The 17,105-nt window shown below is 29.0% G+C and overlaps 3 protein-coding genes across 3 annotated transcripts; 1 reads left to right on the top strand and 2 right to left on the bottom strand.

Moving 5' to 3' along the window:
- Positions 1–145: 145 nt before the first annotated feature.
- Positions 146–5,619, bottom strand: LOC139096146 (uncharacterized). Its single transcript, XM_070647803.1, has 6 exons — positions 5,473–5,619; positions 1,701–2,039; positions 1,477–1,588; positions 797–1,001; positions 432–732; positions 146–375 (listed from the first exon to the last, which is right to left on the bottom strand). Exons 1-6 carry the CDS (start codon positions 5,579–5,581, stop codon positions 209–211), a joined length of 1,233 nt encoding a protein of 410 aa, XP_070503904.1. The 5' UTR covers positions 5,582–5,619; the 3' UTR covers positions 146–208.
- A 2,530-nt stretch (positions 5,620–8,149) lies between these two features.
- On the bottom strand, positions 8,150–9,635 carry kin17 (kin17 DNA and RNA binding protein). The gene is made up of 2 exons (XM_070647641.1): positions 9,476–9,635; positions 8,150–9,403 (listed from the first exon to the last, which is right to left on the bottom strand). The coding sequence occupies exons 1-2, from the start codon at positions 9,550–9,552 to the stop codon at positions 8,275–8,277; spliced, it is 1,206 nt and encodes a 401-aa protein (XP_070503742.1). The 5' UTR covers positions 9,553–9,635; the 3' UTR covers positions 8,150–8,274.
- Positions 9,636–9,703: 68 nt separating this feature from the next.
- MBD-like (methyl-CpG-binding domain protein 2) lies at positions 9,704–11,256 on the top strand. The gene is made up of 4 exons (XM_070647642.1): positions 9,704–9,918; positions 10,023–10,196; positions 10,408–10,552; positions 10,611–11,256. The coding sequence occupies exons 1-4, from the start codon at positions 9,821–9,823 to the stop codon at positions 10,941–10,943; spliced, it is 750 nt and encodes a 249-aa protein (XP_070503743.1). The 5' UTR covers positions 9,704–9,820; the 3' UTR covers positions 10,944–11,256.
- The last annotated feature ends 5,849 nt before the right edge of the window (positions 11,257–17,105 follow it).

The raw sequence follows: 17,105 nt of genomic DNA, 5'->3' as shown, positions 1-17,105 counted from the left end.
TGAAATTAAATAGATAAGTATATAATTTGTAATATAAAGTTTATTTCAATTTGAAAGAAATAAATAACAAAAATAACAGTCCACAAGTAATTTCTAGTCATTAAAATGAAATGAAGCAGTGAACAAGTAAGAATGATGGAAAACAATAAGTTAAGGAATAGCTTAAAGGAATTATATACAGAAATCTTTATAATTTTGTTCTGAAGTTCTAACTAGCAGAGCATGTCCAATGTGATATCTTCTTAGGGATTCCTGTGGGTCCATCAGTTTGTTCACAGACATGTAATCCTATTCTTTTCAGTGGATGACATTTGCTCTTCGGGTTACCCCATTTACCTCGATACTTCATCCAATTTGGATTTAGCGATCGTTTAGCTGTAAAAAATATCCATTACTATAATTAATTCAACAACATTTAGCATAATTCTTACTTTTGGAATCATTGTAAATAACTTCAACATTATTCCATGTTTGCCAGGGTTGCCCGAAGCCATTTATATCATACAGTCTAGGGACACGAACGAATCTATGTTTTCCAGGACTTGCCCACAAACCATGACTTCCTTCTGCCGCAAACAAAACTGGATGATTATCTGAAGTTATTACTGTTTTTGGAAATACGGGATGCTGTAATATTCCTTTTCTTGTTTCTTGACTCTTATATTCAAACGTCCCTGTGAGTTTATCATATGTGTAAAAAGCTCCTGCATCATGTGCTGAGACATACATTTCCTGTAAAATATAGACACGAATTTTTTGAATTAAAGTAAATCTGTCCATAAATCCCTGAACTTACATCAGGCTCCATTTTTCCACGAAACACTATACTGACATGCTCCCAATCTCCAACATGTGATCCAAATTCTTTTCTTGTTCCCAAACAAACATTCCATATTAATGGAATTGGAATCGGCCCAAAAATGGGACCTAAATTAAGCGTGCAAATAGTTTTACCTTGACTAAATGGATAAAACATCCAATATGAAACGTGAAAATGTGGTAAACTTGGATTAGCTGCCGTTGCTTGTACATCTTCTTTTTGTGATGATGTTGGAATTACTATTTGTTCATCTTTCGTGTAAATAACAACGCTCGGAACTGCTTTCCATGAATTTTCACTTGAATTATTAACATTACTTACGATATCGACTTTTGATTGAGTTTCATTTACTTTAATATTGTTAATATCTTCGGATCTCTTTCGTCTTAGATATTGTTGGACTGAAAATTTGTCTGTATCTATCTCATTTGATGATGTCTTATCTATTTCGTCTAATGGTCGAAACTCATCAACGGGTGGTTTATTTGGCAACATATGAAGTGAATTATATTCAACAATATCAGGAGTTTTTGAGAGAGGAATGTATGGATTCTTCTTCCACTTATTTCCATTATCTATCTCTGTCAAGTCAAGTAAATCAATTGATAAATGTTAGTTAAATAATGAAGTACTGATTTGAGTTTCATCAATTACCATTTTTGAAGTTAAAGTCCTTATCAGACGAACACATACTAACTACTGCATAAATTGGAACCGAACTCGGATTATCTCCATAAATAAACGAAGATTTATTTTGCATTAAGCTATCTGCAAGAAATAATAAATTAAATATGTCTCTAATTTAGGAACGGAAGAATTTAGAACTCTATTACATGCTGAATGCCATTTGTAAATGGCCACAAAAAAATACTAAAATTACCTATGTCTTCGTTGGTAACTAAAAACCAATTTTCAGAAGCATCATCAATTGGCAATTCAAAAATATATTCTAATGATGTATCCTTATCGAAATTTCTCCGCTTCCGATTGTTTTGGACAGCTGAGTTGGATATCGCATCGGTTCCTTCATAATATACAAGATCTTCATAATAATGACTATATTTACTTAAATTATCTCCAATATCTTTAATTTTCTGTGAACTGAGCTTCTCTCGTTCCGCATGAACATTTGATAAAAATGTCTTTACATTGCCTGGTAGAAATTTCTCGTTCGGTGCAAGCCACACAAGCGGTGACCATTTCTTAACCAATTCATCAACTGTAACGATAATCGAGTTGAAATCACATTATTAATTATAGACCATATCATGTTTATCATAGTCTGGCGATCTTTTACTGTCGTGAAGATAATGATGGAAGATGATCTAATAAGCATAATGTGATCATCACCATGCATCCATAATAATATTATTATTTCATAAAAAAATATATGTATGTAAATTCATTCACTGAGTAGTACAGTAGCTAAGATAAATGGTCATCTATAGGAGGCATACATGACATTGAAATAATATGGATAACTTTCACTGTCAATAGGCAAGTAATGGCATCTGTCTGATTCATTATGTATGCTTATTTTGTTTGTTTTTTGTTAGTCGATAATGAAGCAAAATGGAAAGGTCATGGTGGCTTATTTCCAATAAATAAATAATTTTTAGGTTAATGGTTTTAGGAAATCTTTATGCTCTATTGATTCATAAAGACATGACGAATTAAATTTAAATTAAATCATCATTAATCAATTAACGAGAAGTTTATAGAAGCAATTTTCGACAGCTTTCAAAACAGTTTTGAAATTATGTTCCAGTTAAGCCATAGTTTCATTTGGAAAATATACAGCGCATTTTGAATGAAAGATTAGACTGTAAGGCAAGAGGAAAGAAGAACTGATGCCAGAGTCAAATGTACACAAGACGTCATGACATGCTGTTTTGCATAGGGATCTTTATTATTTAGCCGAACATTTAGGTAGTGTATATGGGGTCTCATATGAAAATTATTAAATCATATCTTAATTTATCACTGGTCATTACTGGATAAACTATAAGTATAAAGTAACCATTCTTTTAGCTAGTATAAAGCACATGCCACAAGTACATAATTATAAATGATTGTGTAACATACAGACAGCACGATAATATGACATCCAGACATCAATAAATATAAACTGAAGCATACAGACAGCGCCAAAATGATCTTAATATTCAAAATTAATTTTGCAAAAAACCTTAAATCCAATCATTAAGAAATTATTGCAGATATAAAAGAAAACTCTCATTATTATTGCTCCAAATTCTGTTATTTCGTATCTGTAAGATCCAAGCAGTGAAAATTTGACCTTCTCTGCAGAAACTTGAGCAATACTACAGTTAATGAAAGAGAATAAATTAATACAGCTTCATTTTTATTTACTCTCTGCTGCACACCGTACAGTATTTCTTTCAGTACGAATCTGATTAATAATTTGGCCTAAATTTTGTGAAATAAATCTCTTATTTTATTGCTGCAAAATTGCATCATAAACGTGTACAGCATACATAAACTGAATGGGACAACAAAGTGTAAAAACAATAAAAGAACTAAGTGCAATATGCAGCACAAGAAGAAAATTGCAGCAATCTTTGCGCTCAATCAAACATCCATCTTATTTCCAATTTTAAAACAATTTGCACCGATTGATCGACTTTCAACAATTTTCTAATAGCTTTCGATAAAGCATTGTGAAAAGTCATTACTTCTGTGGATGTAAAATTATGATTGCCATAAACAACATATTCCACGATTTCGCTTTCATTTCACAGAATTGTCCTTTCCTAACATTCCATTATTAACTATTTTTCTATTGTATTATGCTGCATTTCATGTTGCATTTTTCTTTTAAAGAAACTGGAATTCCCATGTTAGCATTATTTAATTATGAATTGCATTTCCATACTATGTCTATTTTCACTTGTGACTCGATTTAAAAATTCATATTTAATGACTTGAAATACTTTTCCCTAAACATCAATTCCCATGATTAAATCCAGGAGACGAATGATCTTATCAACAACATTGAGTGATTCTTCGAAGAAATAACAAGTACTGAATCATTAATCATCTTTTCATACATGTCAAATGTTTTCAATTCTCACACAAATCATCCCTAACTGAATTTCAGAGTATATCCGATTTTATTAAATAAAAACTTTAGAGGCTTCAACTTTATATGTCAAATCTGGATAATATCAATCGAAAATTTCATTGCTTCACTCGAACAGACCATGAGCATTGAGTATACTCGTACATTGTCTGTTAGGTTCAATACTAATCACTTTTATACGCAGTTCTTCGGTCGTTTTTTTGATCTCAATGGACATAGATGTACGTAAGTAGATGCTGAGAACTTCCCAACAGACAATAAGAATTCTAACCTAAATGAGCATGCTCATATGAGAATACTTAACCAACATAAATAAGCTTGCTCAATTTTGAGAGCACACACACTGTCTAGTCAGACATTAGTTTTCACATGAGCTGATAAGCGAATAATTTTAATTAGTGAAATTTAATGTAATCAAGGAGCATGAGAAATTGCATAATTTAAGCATCCAAATAGGAAAGGAAAGCACGTTTCAAGCGTGTCGAGAAAATCAATTATCATCAAATAATTCAGTACTTATCAATTAACCACAACGTAATTACTTTTAAACTATTAATCAACCTACAAGTTCCCCAATACCACATTGTATTTGATGGGAAAGTTTTATTGTTTATTTGCTTAGTGCACATTATACTTTAATAATAATTATACTGCTACCGTCTTCTATCTAACTATCTCCATACCTATACATTAATTTAATTCGCATGCATTTATTGTTACTTCCCTTTCTTATTAGGAAAACAAAATTATAACGCGCATTTTGCGAAATCACAAATTATGAAGAAATTAATGGATGTATGTAGGTATGCTTGTTGTATTGTATGTAATATATTGTAATCAAAACCATGAATATATAAATAAACGTTAAAGAGAAGCATTCGTATTATTATTATTATTTTATTCATCATGATATGCCTGCGCTCGTTTGTTGTTGTTATTACCTCTTCATGTAATGCTCTTTTCTTCTTCCTAATGTAAAATAGAATCACTGTCTTTTCTTTTCTATCACGACGGCAATTTAACGCTTTAATGAAATAGTAAGACACAATGTCTTTGACACTAAACATCTATTATGACGAGAATATGAAGGTATTATGTTGTTTTGTTTGCACTTAGCACAATATGCTGAATTGTGTGAGATTTCCGATACTTTCATGCGTACAATAGACATAAGAAGGTTTAAGAGACATAAAATAAGCGATAAATGGATTTTTGAAGGTAAATAACTGAAATCTAGAACCGTTACTTGATCACAGTTTAATATGGTAATTATAAGATTTGTAGCATATCTTTGTATTTAGGGAGAATCAAACAGTAGCTGCATGGCTTTGATTTACACAAAAGTATCAGTCTAATTATCATATTTATAGCTTGTCCATGTTAATTTACAACTATCGTTTTATGATCTAAAATAGTTCATGAGATCCAGTTTGAAGATATCTTGTAAATGCTCATAATTCTTTACAATTTCTTTCAAGGATTATTTTATTAAGATTAATTTGCATGGCAATGATGCTTTTAAACAATTAAGCAGTTGATGTTGACTTACCTATTTCCTGTTCTGAGTATAAAAGTTTACTACTCCTGGATCCGATTGAAATTGCAACACGACTTAGAATTGAAAACACAATAATAAAGCATTTTGCTATGTTATACATTCTATATGTGTTTGAAAGCTTTTGATGTACTTCCTTCGGCTTAGTTTAGCTTTTGTTGTATATTTTATCTTACTTTGCGCTCCTTTTTGAAATTTTACGCATTTTTTGTATGGCATTACAACATTTTTTCACCAAGAGATGTATGAAGAAACTTTTTGTGCTTGCTTTTCTGACTAAATTACTTCAACTTTGCTTTTTTTATTTCCCAAACCTTTCTTTATCTACATGTAAAATGAAAATACACTCAATTATCATTAATGATCATTAGCTGTTGATTAAAAAATGTTTGTATATGATTAACGCGGTTTATAATTAATACATAAAGACTGGTACTTATGTGGATTTAGAGACATTAAACGAATGCATTGCCTGCTCAAGTGTGACAATAATAAAAAATACTGAATAAAATGAAATGCTGTGCTTAACGTATCGATTTATCTGACTATATTAAACGACTTTTACTTTTTAGCACATTCACATACATATTTACTCATATTCGGTCGGTGAACTTGATTCATTCCAATCACATTTGTATCTCTGTATTATATTTTCACAATTTTCATTATCAATTTTGAATAAACCTTGAAGAAGTGTCAACACATACTCTTTCATGGACTTAAACATTGTATGGCACTTAAATTTTGTTGAATTTATCTCAAGGTAATGTTAATTCAGTTCACTTTTTGACCAAAACATTTCAGCCTGTCATTGTTAACATGCAGGGTATTTGGAAATTTTTTTAGAAATAATTGGAAACTTCGAAACTTAATTTCAGAGCTCGATGTCGACTCGGATTTGGTATAGTCTGCACGTGTTCATATATAGCTCGAGTTAACTTTGAGCTCTACTTAGTTTAAAGACGGAAATCAAACTTTTAATGGAATCCCGCCTTTTCCACTAACGCATTGTCCGAGCCGACAAGGAACATGATCATGATCACTTGAGCATGTCAATCATATTTAGTATACTCATGATCACGCTTATTTGGGTGAGAATGCTTATTGCTTGCTAAGATTGATAATTTATTCAATTGCTAATTTCACTAAAATGATGCATGTTATGATTTGAGAACTGCTCAATTCTAAGATCGTGTACCTATATCAGGAATAGGCAATCATTTATTTTCCGCGACACACTTTGATCATAAGTTTCGATCGAAATCGCACATGGTAAACGGTTCATGGCATTTTGACCGCACACATATTGTCCATCACTGACCTATACAGTTTAATAAACCATCATGTCATCATCTAAATCGTTTTTTTTGGATTAAATGAATATTCCAGCAAGCGAGCATGCCAAAATTCATACATGTGACGAAATTTTTCTCCTCTAAAACTTTCAAGGCTTTCGAAAAGTCTTGAAACTTAACTTTATTATTTTTATATCCAATATTTATGTTGAAAGATTTTTTCTCTCTTAAACTTTTTATTGAAAGTGTGCATCATGCACATTATTATTATGTAGGTCAGAAAAGATATGATATTTACTTTTTTTATAAAAATAATTTAACTTAGGTAGTTCTTTTCAATTAGTAAGTCCGTATTCCGATAGCGAAAGAAAATCTTTAATTAAGTAGTTAATAGTTAAAATTTCTTTGTTACTTTACACGTCTTTAACCAAGAGAAGTTGAAAAGAAACTATTTGCTGATTTGCGGTGTTACTAGAGATATTCTCTGAGCGTGTAGTTGGTGCTGTTATAAATGAGTAGCAAAAGAAAATGTAAAGTGGAAATGTGGAGAAATCCTCAAGTTTACGAACGAAAGAAGAAAGAAAGAGAGAGAGAGAAATCAGAAGATATAGAAAAATCTTCATTTTTTTGGGGAGTAAGGCAGATAGGCAAGAAATAAAATACCACTTGATCAACATGATGCAATTTTGTTTTTGTTTCATTTTTTGGTGTCTGTTGTTAGACACACTATTTTTTTGCATGTCTGAAATCACAACAAACCAACTTTTGTAATGGATATGACCTTTCTTCATACCAAAGTAATTTATGTATCATAAAGCACATCAGTAATATTAAATTCATTATGATTCAAATCACAGCAGTCAGTGGAACTTGATAATTTTAACAGCCTTTACAAAACTGTTAGCAACCTACTTTTAAACGCTCAGCAATTCCGCTAAATAAATGTTTGTTATTGTTGCTTATCATTATTGGAAATAGCTCCGAATAAAATTGATAGAATATTGGATATTAATAGTATGAGATCTCTATATAAGTGAAGCTAGAAATAAGAAGATAAAAATTGTTTTCGATTTCAGTCATGATTTTTTGCAACTTTTCTCTTTTCTTTACTTCTCCTTCTTTTGCATGCGTATCTTGAAACGCCGGCAGAGGTGAAACTTTACGAACGTTTCTGTTTTTATTAAGAACATCATACCACATCTCAAATTCATCTCTGCTGTCTGTCTCGCGCCAATACATCGACTTCAAAAACCTGTAATTTTCATTGAGTATTTACAAATTTCAGTCAGTCAGTAGGTCAGAGTCAATCGTCAAAAAAATCGTCTAAATTGCCATGATTTTTTTTGCATCTGAAGATTATCATTTCCAAACAGTAGTTATTATTGGCCTGATCAGGTTTAATTTTTCATGGTCAACTACACATAAAAAATCATTCAGACATTTATTTCATTTCATCTTCTTTAATAGGTATTAAAATATATTTAATTTTAAAGACTTAACTTTACTCATAGATTTTAGAAATATCTTCATAAGCTATCCCACTGATAATTCGTCCATTTAGTGGTCCTTTATCGATTTCAACTGTGCAACTAAACTTTGATATCTCAAGGCTTTTCAAAATTGCAGTACAATCTCGATAAGCACCATTTAAGATTCGTACACGACCATCAACTTTAGGAATGACTGTTTCAAGATGAGCTTGATCCAGTTTAAATTTTTCTCCCATTTCAATCAGCTTTACTTTAGCTAAATATTTGTCAATTACTTCTTTCACTACGGCTTTTTGTTTATAGTACTCACTACCTAGAGATTTAGTAATTATTTTTACTACGATTCCTTCCGCTAGCCAATAATCTTTTCTATTTTTCTTTTCTTTGTGCTTTTCTTCCTGTTCCATAATCTCATCAAGTGCTGATTTCTTAGTACTTTCTGAATACTTAGATTTTGATGATGATGATGATGAAGATGTGCTCTTATAAGATTTTTCACTAATTGTGTCTGATGTGTCAATTTTCTGTATCTTTTTAGGTGGGGGCAGAAGTGAAGGAACTTCTGGTTTCTTGAAAATTTTCAAATCTAATTTAATTTTTTCTTCTTCATTTTCTCTTATCAATTCTGAACATTTTGTACTGTCTTCATCGTCGTCCTCGGCTTCTCTCCGTGCCTTATCACGTTCAATTTGCTGATCAATAAAATCTAACAATCGCTCCTCATCGTCTTTATCCATTTTCTTCTTTTTATCTGCCTTTTTCTGTCTTTCAAGAGTTTCTGGATCTCTGTCTATGTATGTTATGTACCATTCATCCTCAATCAAATCTACAACGCAGATTCCACTCTTTCCTAGCCATTGAACAAATCCAGTAAGTGTATGCCATCTTGTGGAGTTCATATGAACATGATTTTTATCTGCAATTACTTGCTGATAGACTTTATTAGCCTTTATACGTTTTGTACCAAACTGTCTTCGTAGAATATCCATGAATGAGTCAAAGAAATCTTTTGAGAATTGATAAGTATAAGATCCAGTATTCTGACCGAACAGTAACATTTGCCGTTGATGGGCTTCTGTATTAATGTGACACTTAAAGCCATTTTCATCTCTACATTGTTTTTGACACATTTGACAATACCTAACATAATGAAATTAGTAAAAGTATGTATTAGTTATATTTGCTAGCAATTTTATTAAAAATTCATCTTACCATCTTAATTTCTGCAAACCCTTGGCCTTCATCTTATTCGCCAGGTATTTTGGAGTTCCTTTTTCAGCTCGAGGCATCTTGAATTAATTGAAATGCTGTGCAAAATGATTAAAATTTAATTTTTGTGGTAATATTTTCCTGTAAACAAATCGAATCCAAGTAAATCGCGAAAAATTCAACAGTTTTATAGAAACTTACAAAGCGGAATTGACAAAAACATTTCAATTTGTAAGGTTTTAGAAAAAATATTTATTTGGAAATTTGGTAAATGTAAAACATAAAAATACTAGCTATAATTAAAATATAATTAACTAAAAAGTGATTTGAGTAGTAAAAAGCTTCAAGATGAACATAAATTTAGAGAAAAAGCGCAACGATTATGGACAATTGCCATCAAAACTAAATTCTTCAAAAAATTCTCTGGATTTCGCTACATATTACAAGTTAGTATATAAACGAATCAAGTTATTATAATTAACAGTCTATTCATATATCATTCAACTAATAATTCACAATAAATAACATTACCTTTATCCATATAATAAAGTCCTCAAGCCTATAAGGAGTATAAAGATGCTCTGGAAGCAGCGTCGAGAATTCGATCAAGCCAAAATATGCCCAAAAAATTGAATATTTCTGCAAGCGTTACTGCAACAGTTAATCCCGTCAGTTTGCCTGCGAATCCAGCACAACAATCTCAATTGTCTCAGTTTGACTATAGGTATTTTCCACCAACAATTTCAAATAAGAAGTAGCAGTTGTACTTACTGGATGTGGTTATTCATAGCTCTATTATGTTTGCTTACAATAATAATTAGTTTGCTTTTCGTTTGCCTTTTTCTATTATTGTTTCACGGTTTCATTTTGCATGTTTTTGTTCATTATTGAAGTTTTTTCGTGTATTAATATGCCGTTTAATGTTGAAATTTCAGAACAATTAGATCCGATGCTTCACTGATAGCACCAATTCGACAAACGGCATCAATTTTTAAACAACCCGTGACAGTCATTAAATCTCAAGAAAGTAAAGTAAAATCGGAATTAAAACACGGAACTCAAGACAAACCACGGCAATTAGTAAGTTAATTATTAAATTGAAATAGTCGTTTATTAAAACTTAAATGTTCAAATTTAGTTTTGGGAAAAGCGTCTTGAAGCTATGAATGCTTGTGACAGCGATGGAGCAGAGTTCGCATCCATTGACCTACCTAAGCAATTAAAAACTGTTGGTCCAAATATTAGAGAACAAACATTATTCCAATCTGTTGCAACAGCTCTTCATACATCATTGCATCCTGTAACAGGACAAACATCTCCAAAGAATGTTCTCACCACAAATCCTGGCGTTTTTGTGAATCCCGATCAGCCCCTATTACATGCATGTTCCATAACAGATGAAGATATTCGAAAACAAGAAGAAAGAGTTAATGGAATCCGTAAAAAACTACAAGAGGCGCTAGCTAATTAAATTCCTTTTTTATCCTTTTTTCTCTTTAGTATTTTAAATATTTTCCATTGTGTATTTTATCATTCTTAATATAATCTCATTGAAAATCATAAGTAACTATAATTAAGTACGAATAGTTTGTATGAAACTTTAAATAAAAAAGCTAAGATTTGACAAAAAATAAATTAAACATTCTTTCAAAACTTGATTTGGGTCCAACGATGACTGAAAGGAAGAGGAATCAAAAATGAATAATCCTTTGAAATTATTGGATTTAAATGTTAATTTTATTTCAATTTTTTACATTTAACAAAGCATTTTATATAATTTTTCATCAATTTAATTTAAATATAGTATAGTCAATAATAAGAAGGAATTATTTTCTGTCATTTGAGAGCTAAACTTTTTAATTAATCTATTTTATTATTTTTTCAATTAATTAATATTCATTAGGTTCATTTTTTTACTCACAATTGTTTTGACGATTTTTTAATTGTCTCATTAAATTAACAAGTTTTTTTTCTATTATAAATTTTCGTTTGATTTTAATTAAGAAATAGGTGAAGAGTGAAAAAGAGAGGAAGGGAGTTATTTAATAGGAAAAAATAGAGGTTCTTGTGTGTATGTATATTCATTATATAAACCCATACTTAGCGTGTCCTTATGATTTTGGTGTATATTTAGGGAGACTTTCTTCATTAATTTATTCAAAAGATTTCTTTTTAATTATTTTTTTTTCTTTATTTTGTTGATTCTTCTCAATTGAAGCCAATTGAAGATTTGACATTCTCTATTAAAGATTCATTCATTGATGCATATTAGTAATTAATCATCTCTACATTCTAAAACAAGACTAGGCAAAGCTAACAGGCTAACATAGCAAAATTATTAATGATTACTTTTCTATTTTTCATTTTTTTTTTGCGTACATATAGGTAAGTATCATGTGTTATCATTATTATTGTTAGTACTAGTATTTAATCATGCAGATTTTTTTTTTAAAAGTATTTCTCTTCATTTTTTTTTAAATCGAAATTTATAGTATTTTAAATGAAATAAATCAATTAATCAATAAATAATTACTCAACAATAAATAACTTCATTTAGCACACATAAAATTAGCTTCTAATATAAAAGCTCTAAGAAGTGGTGTCATACTGTTTATTACTTGACATCATTTGATTTATATATAATGTCGTTCATCATCAATATATTCAATTTCATAAATATATACCATATAATATATTCGTACAAATGAAAAATAGATAACATAACTTTATCTTCTTCCTACTCATCATTAATGAGGAGATACATAATTTTCTATAGACTTTTCTTTACATACTTTCTCTTTATGTCAACATATTTCAAATCAAAAACTTAGTAAGAATTCAATTTTATTTACTAAACGGTAACTTGATCAACTTTGGTAACCATTTTTTTTCCTTAAAATTACTTCTTTTATCGTGCATTACAATTTATTATTTCTTATCCATAATTTTTATTAGATTATCTTCAATATTAATCTTATAATCATTAGTAATCTCACATACTTGATTTCTTAATTGATTCGATGCTTTTAGAATCTTAGTTGGTTCGTTATGAAGTTTTTTAATCATTTCATTTAGACTATATACTTGAAAACAAATGAATACTTAAAGGAAATAACAAAAACCGCGCTTATACTTGCAGATTGTTTTGGTCAACTTATTCCTGTTTCTTTTCATTCTGTGGCAATTTAACCTGCGCCTATAAATGATTGAAATTATGGATAGACTATCAAGAAAGAGGACTTTTCGTCGTACACATACAACGAATTGATTTTTGAGCACTATGCTCAAGATACATTCACTTATGTTATGTCTTCTAGTCGTTATTAACAAGAATTTTATGTATTATGTCTTGTTATGTTGATACACATTACAAAAAGGATAAAAATGAATAAAACTGAGGATCATTCTTGAAATATGAAATCTGACTGCTTGCGTTTGGACTAGCGTCTGATTCAAAGCAAATTAAAAATAAAAAAGTTTATAGACTAAGCTAAATAGAGTAGGCCAAGATCCTTTGATTTCAATATTCAATTATGATGTAAGTATGTCATTGCAGCATTTATTTCTCTCTTTATTGGTTTTTTAAAGGGACTACCAGGAGTTATATTTATATATTGTAAGTTTACATTTTACAAAATTTAGTTATTATTTGTCATCTATTGAAGTATGATTTTAGACTGATATGCATTTCAATTTGTCATTATCATTATTCTTTATTATTACTTGTAGGAATTAATTATCTTCGTTATTGTTAAAATTAACTTTAGCATTCAGAACCTATGATTTTGAAGAGTTTAAGTGAATTTGGTAATGTCATAAAATACTGCAAATTTAATCAATAAACTGAAAAAGTCTTGAGATTTTCAAAAAGAAAAATTGTTTTATGAGTGGCTATTGTACCTTTCGAACCAATTTGTGCAACAAAATTTCAAGACTCTCACTCAAGAGTTAGTTTTTAGGATTATAATACATCCTAACAGACAATGAGCATACTCATGTGAATGAGAGTATAATTGAGCATGCTCCTTGTATGTTCGGGATGTAGACGATAATAATCATCAGAGAGCCTTAAATTAATGTGAGAAACAATAAAAGTAAATGAGATTAAATCCTTGATAGGCCGTTTCAAACCGAAATCAAAGTATGCAATTGTTTTTTTAATTTATATATAGTGAACAAACATTTTATAGCATAGATTTTTGTCTGCCTTATTAGTATTTCTTAATAAATTATTTTCTTCTTTTTTTTTAATTTCTGTCTGCACCAATTGAAGATATGTAGCGTAATTTTGTTTAAATTTAAATCTTTTACCTTTTATTTCTTTATTATTTTAGTGCTATAGAAACATCATTTCATTTATTCTAAATTCAGTGTTTATTTTGGGTATATTCCTATTGCACATGCTTTTAAACTCATAAATTTAAATTTTGGTTGATACTAAAATAGAAATAAATTAAATAAAATTAGACAAGATCATTGCATTTTAATTGCTATAGTCTTTTTGCAATCAATTATTTTTGAATTCCCAGATTTTTCTAGTCATTAAGACTTTAAGATTCATTATGTTTTTCATTTAGGAGGGAGTTTTATCGGACTCGACTCATTAGTGAAACTATATAAGCATTTCAAATTTTTTTTTTTGTCTTACTTTTGTACGCATATTACTTATGATTAACGACAATGCAAAGAAAAAGTTATCAAAAGTCATTTTTATTCAATTTTGTTTTTAATTTTTTTTTCTTTTCATAAAAAAGCTTCTTTATTTGCTAAATTACTATTTAATTATGCTTTAGTTATTAATTGCATTAAATCTAACCATTATTCTTCAAACTTATATATTACTTTATTATTAATGACATCTCATCATGGCCATACGCAGGAAAAAGATTCCATTAGTCTTAGACAGGAAAATACTTTAAACTTTTTAATGGATAAATTAAAATTAAAATAAAGTCATGGAAATTTAAAATAAACTCATCGGATAGGTTAGGCACAGAGTTATCTTAATATGGAACTCCTTCAACAAATATTCAAATTTGAATTGGAAATTATTTGATCTTAAAGATCGAAAATTATTTGAGATTTATTGGAAACTCCTTAAACTTGAATTTTTGGTTTTTCACCAAGCTTTTTACTATATAGAAGCAAAGTAAAAGTTGTAAGCAACAAAACAGGTTTATTATATTTTAAAAGTCGATTGATTTATTGTTTCGTATTAGGAGGAGAAAAATAGAAAAATATTTTAAATTTACAAGGGAAACTCAATTTGAAATAAAAAGGAAATAACTTTATTCTTATTTTAGACCTTCGTTTTGCAACTTAGACAAAATTTGAGAAAATTTTTCATTACCATTATCAACAAAATGATGGTTAATTTCAAATTGAGATCCCTCCATTAGTTAATGAAATTCATGTTCTTAGAACCATTTTTGCTGTTATTGTGTAATTTATTTTTGTGAATTTTAGAGAACACCATTTATAATTTTAGCCGTAATAAAAGCTTTCAAATGTAGTAGTCAATCGTGTATTTTGTTATATTTAAGGCAGCAAAGATTCTATAATGACATAATATTTTTCTTTCATCTTATTACCAATGCTAATGTATCATACGACATTTTTTTTTGTATCATTATTTTAAATGTTTTTAAAAAATCGTTCCTAAATTCACTTTAATTTTTTTTTTGTTGTTGTTCTTATAGGTATCTGTCATAATTAATTAATTAATTAATTTTAATTCTTAAATGAGCAATCATAATTTTGCGATTTTTATTGAAAGTAAATAATGATACTGTGATCACATTTTCTATATTAATGCAATTAATAATATTTGAGTATGTAAACATTATAAATTATTAAAGTATTCATTTGGTAGATTTTTAGAATATTTTATTGATTTTTTATTGATTATTAATAATAAAAAAAATTAGGTAATATAGAAATGAAGGAAAAAGTTGTATTTAATATATTGGAAAAGAATAATTGTATTAAGTTTATATTTCATATTTTCCCATATAAAGAAAGAGAAAATAATGACTTGATGGCAAATAATAAATGATAGTCATGGGAGAAGGCGAGGACTTTTTTTTTCATTATATCTCTTTTTATATATTCTGTTTCCTAGTAAAGGGAGTTTTCTTTACTAAAGAGTCCAATAGACATTGATTTTTTACAATCTCTACTATTTTTTTCTTCTTTTGACAATAAATTATTTTTTAGGCTGTCTATTGGATGATATGTATTATGAATTTACATGACAATTTTCTAAAAGTTTGTTTCTAGTTTCGTCTTTTATTCGCAACATCAAACAAAAAATTGAGAAAACTGGCTATAAAGTTGTTTCTTTTTTTTTCTTCTCAAAGAATATAAAGCTAAAAATAACACAGAAAATAAAATAAAAACTTTTGTGGTAAAAATACTTTTTCAATCGTTATAAATTTTGTTCCCATGGAGAAAATTTTTGGAACTTATATATGATCTCTCAAACATCAACATATAGAACGAGAAAATAAGTAAATGTGAAACTTTAAACTTTCTTTTCATCAATCTTGGCTGGAATTAGAGTTGTAAGTTGGTGCCGAAATCGATCGAAATTTTTTTTGTCTCCAAATTGTTTTTTTGGGCAGCCGAAGAACAACTCTGTAAATGTAAACTTAATGAGAAAATTAAATTTAAATGTTTGTAAATTCAATTTCATGTCTCTTTATCAATTTATCTCTATTAAAACTAGAACCCCACTTTTATATTACTTGCTTGCTGTTCTAATAATTTCTCTTTTTCATCTCAATTTTTAGCGTTCTCTTTTGTAAAATTAATTTTGACAAAAATTATAAAGTAGAATTTAAATCTTTTTTAGATTTTTTTTTCATATTCTATTAAAACTTCTCTTTTTAAAAAATTGGCATTACCGTTCATTATCATCATCATTAAATTTAATTACTTACTTAAATACATCATTAGTTTTCATTTCTTTCTTTTTTACTTCAATTAGTTTTACTTATTTTTCTTTTCTTCCCTTGAGCCAAAATGGAAAGATTTTCGCCAGACTTTTTTTGTCCGTCCGATTTTGCCAGATTTTTGCAAGATATTGGACGACTTTTTTTCGACACGAAAAACTCCGTCCGATTTTGAAAGATTTTTGGACGATATTGCCAGAAAAAAAATCTTGCATTTTCTGGCAAAAATCTGACGAATCTTATGCGTCCGACTTTTGCCAGAATTTGCAAGACAAATTTTCTTTGAAAACGTACGAAAAATCTTGCAGTTTTCGGTCCGATTGTCTAAGATCTTGCAAAAATCGGACGAAAAAGTTTTTTGAATATCGGACCGAAATTAAAAGATTCTTGAACGATTTTGCCAGATATTTTTTGAATTTTTTTTTTGGAATTTTCAGAAAATCTTAAAAGTTTTATATTTCTGATTTTTACCAGATTATACCGCACACATGTGTTACTAGATTAACTAGAAGTAGAGATTTCGGTTTCTCGTTACTAAATTTTTTTGAAAATAAATCCAAAATGATTTGATTAGAAGATCACTTTATTTCATAAAGGGAATTTGGCAATTTTCTCGCAATCCCTCTACTAATCTCAATTCTGTATTTAGATTATGATGTAGAATTTAAAAACAAACTTAT

Source organism: Chironomus tepperi, unplaced genomic scaffold, assembly GCF_022539635.2.
Source record: "Chironomus tepperi strain 1889 unplaced genomic scaffold, CSIRO-AGI_Ctep_v1 contig_376, whole genome shotgun sequence".
In the NCBI taxonomy this organism is placed as follows: domain Eukaryota; kingdom Metazoa; phylum Arthropoda; class Insecta; order Diptera; family Chironomidae; genus Chironomus; species Chironomus tepperi.
The sequence above is the reverse complement of the archived record's forward strand: the minus strand, read 5'-3'. Positions and strand labels throughout refer to the sequence as shown.

What these genes read in the sequence shown, in the direction of transcription:
- LOC139096146 (XM_070647803.1), bottom strand. Translation starts at nt 5,581, where the DNA reads ATGTATAACATAGCAAAATGCTTTATTATTGTGTTTTCAATTCTAAGT. An exon ending in GTGGAAAAATGGAGCCTGAT is followed by an intron (nt 733 to 796) that starts GTAAGTTCAGGG and finishes TATATTTTACAG; the next exon opens with GAAATGTATGTCTCAGCACA. An exon ending in TATTTACAATGATTCCAAAA is followed by an intron (nt 376 to 431) that starts GTAAGAATTATG and finishes TATTTTTTACAG; the next exon opens with CTAAACGATCGCTAAATCCA.
- kin17 (XM_070647641.1), bottom strand. Translation starts at nt 9,552, where the DNA reads ATGCCTCGAGCTGAAAAAGGAACTCCAAAATACCTGGCGAATAAGATG. An exon ending in GGTTTGCAGAAATTAAGATG is followed by an intron (nt 9,404 to 9,475) that starts GTAAGATGAATT and finishes TCATTATGTTAG; the next exon opens with GTATTGTCAAATGTGTCAAA.
- MBD-like (XM_070647642.1), top strand. Translation starts at nt 9,821, where the DNA reads ATGAACATAAATTTAGAGAAAAAGCGCAACGATTATGGACAATTGCCA. An exon ending in TTGTCTCAGTTTGACTATAG is followed by an intron (nt 10,197 to 10,407) that starts GTATTTTCCACC and finishes TTGAAATTTCAG; the next exon opens with AACAATTAGATCCGATGCTT. An exon ending in AAGACAAACCACGGCAATTA is followed by an intron (nt 10,553 to 10,610) that starts GTAAGTTAATTA and finishes GTTCAAATTTAG; the next exon opens with TTTTGGGAAAAGCGTCTTGA.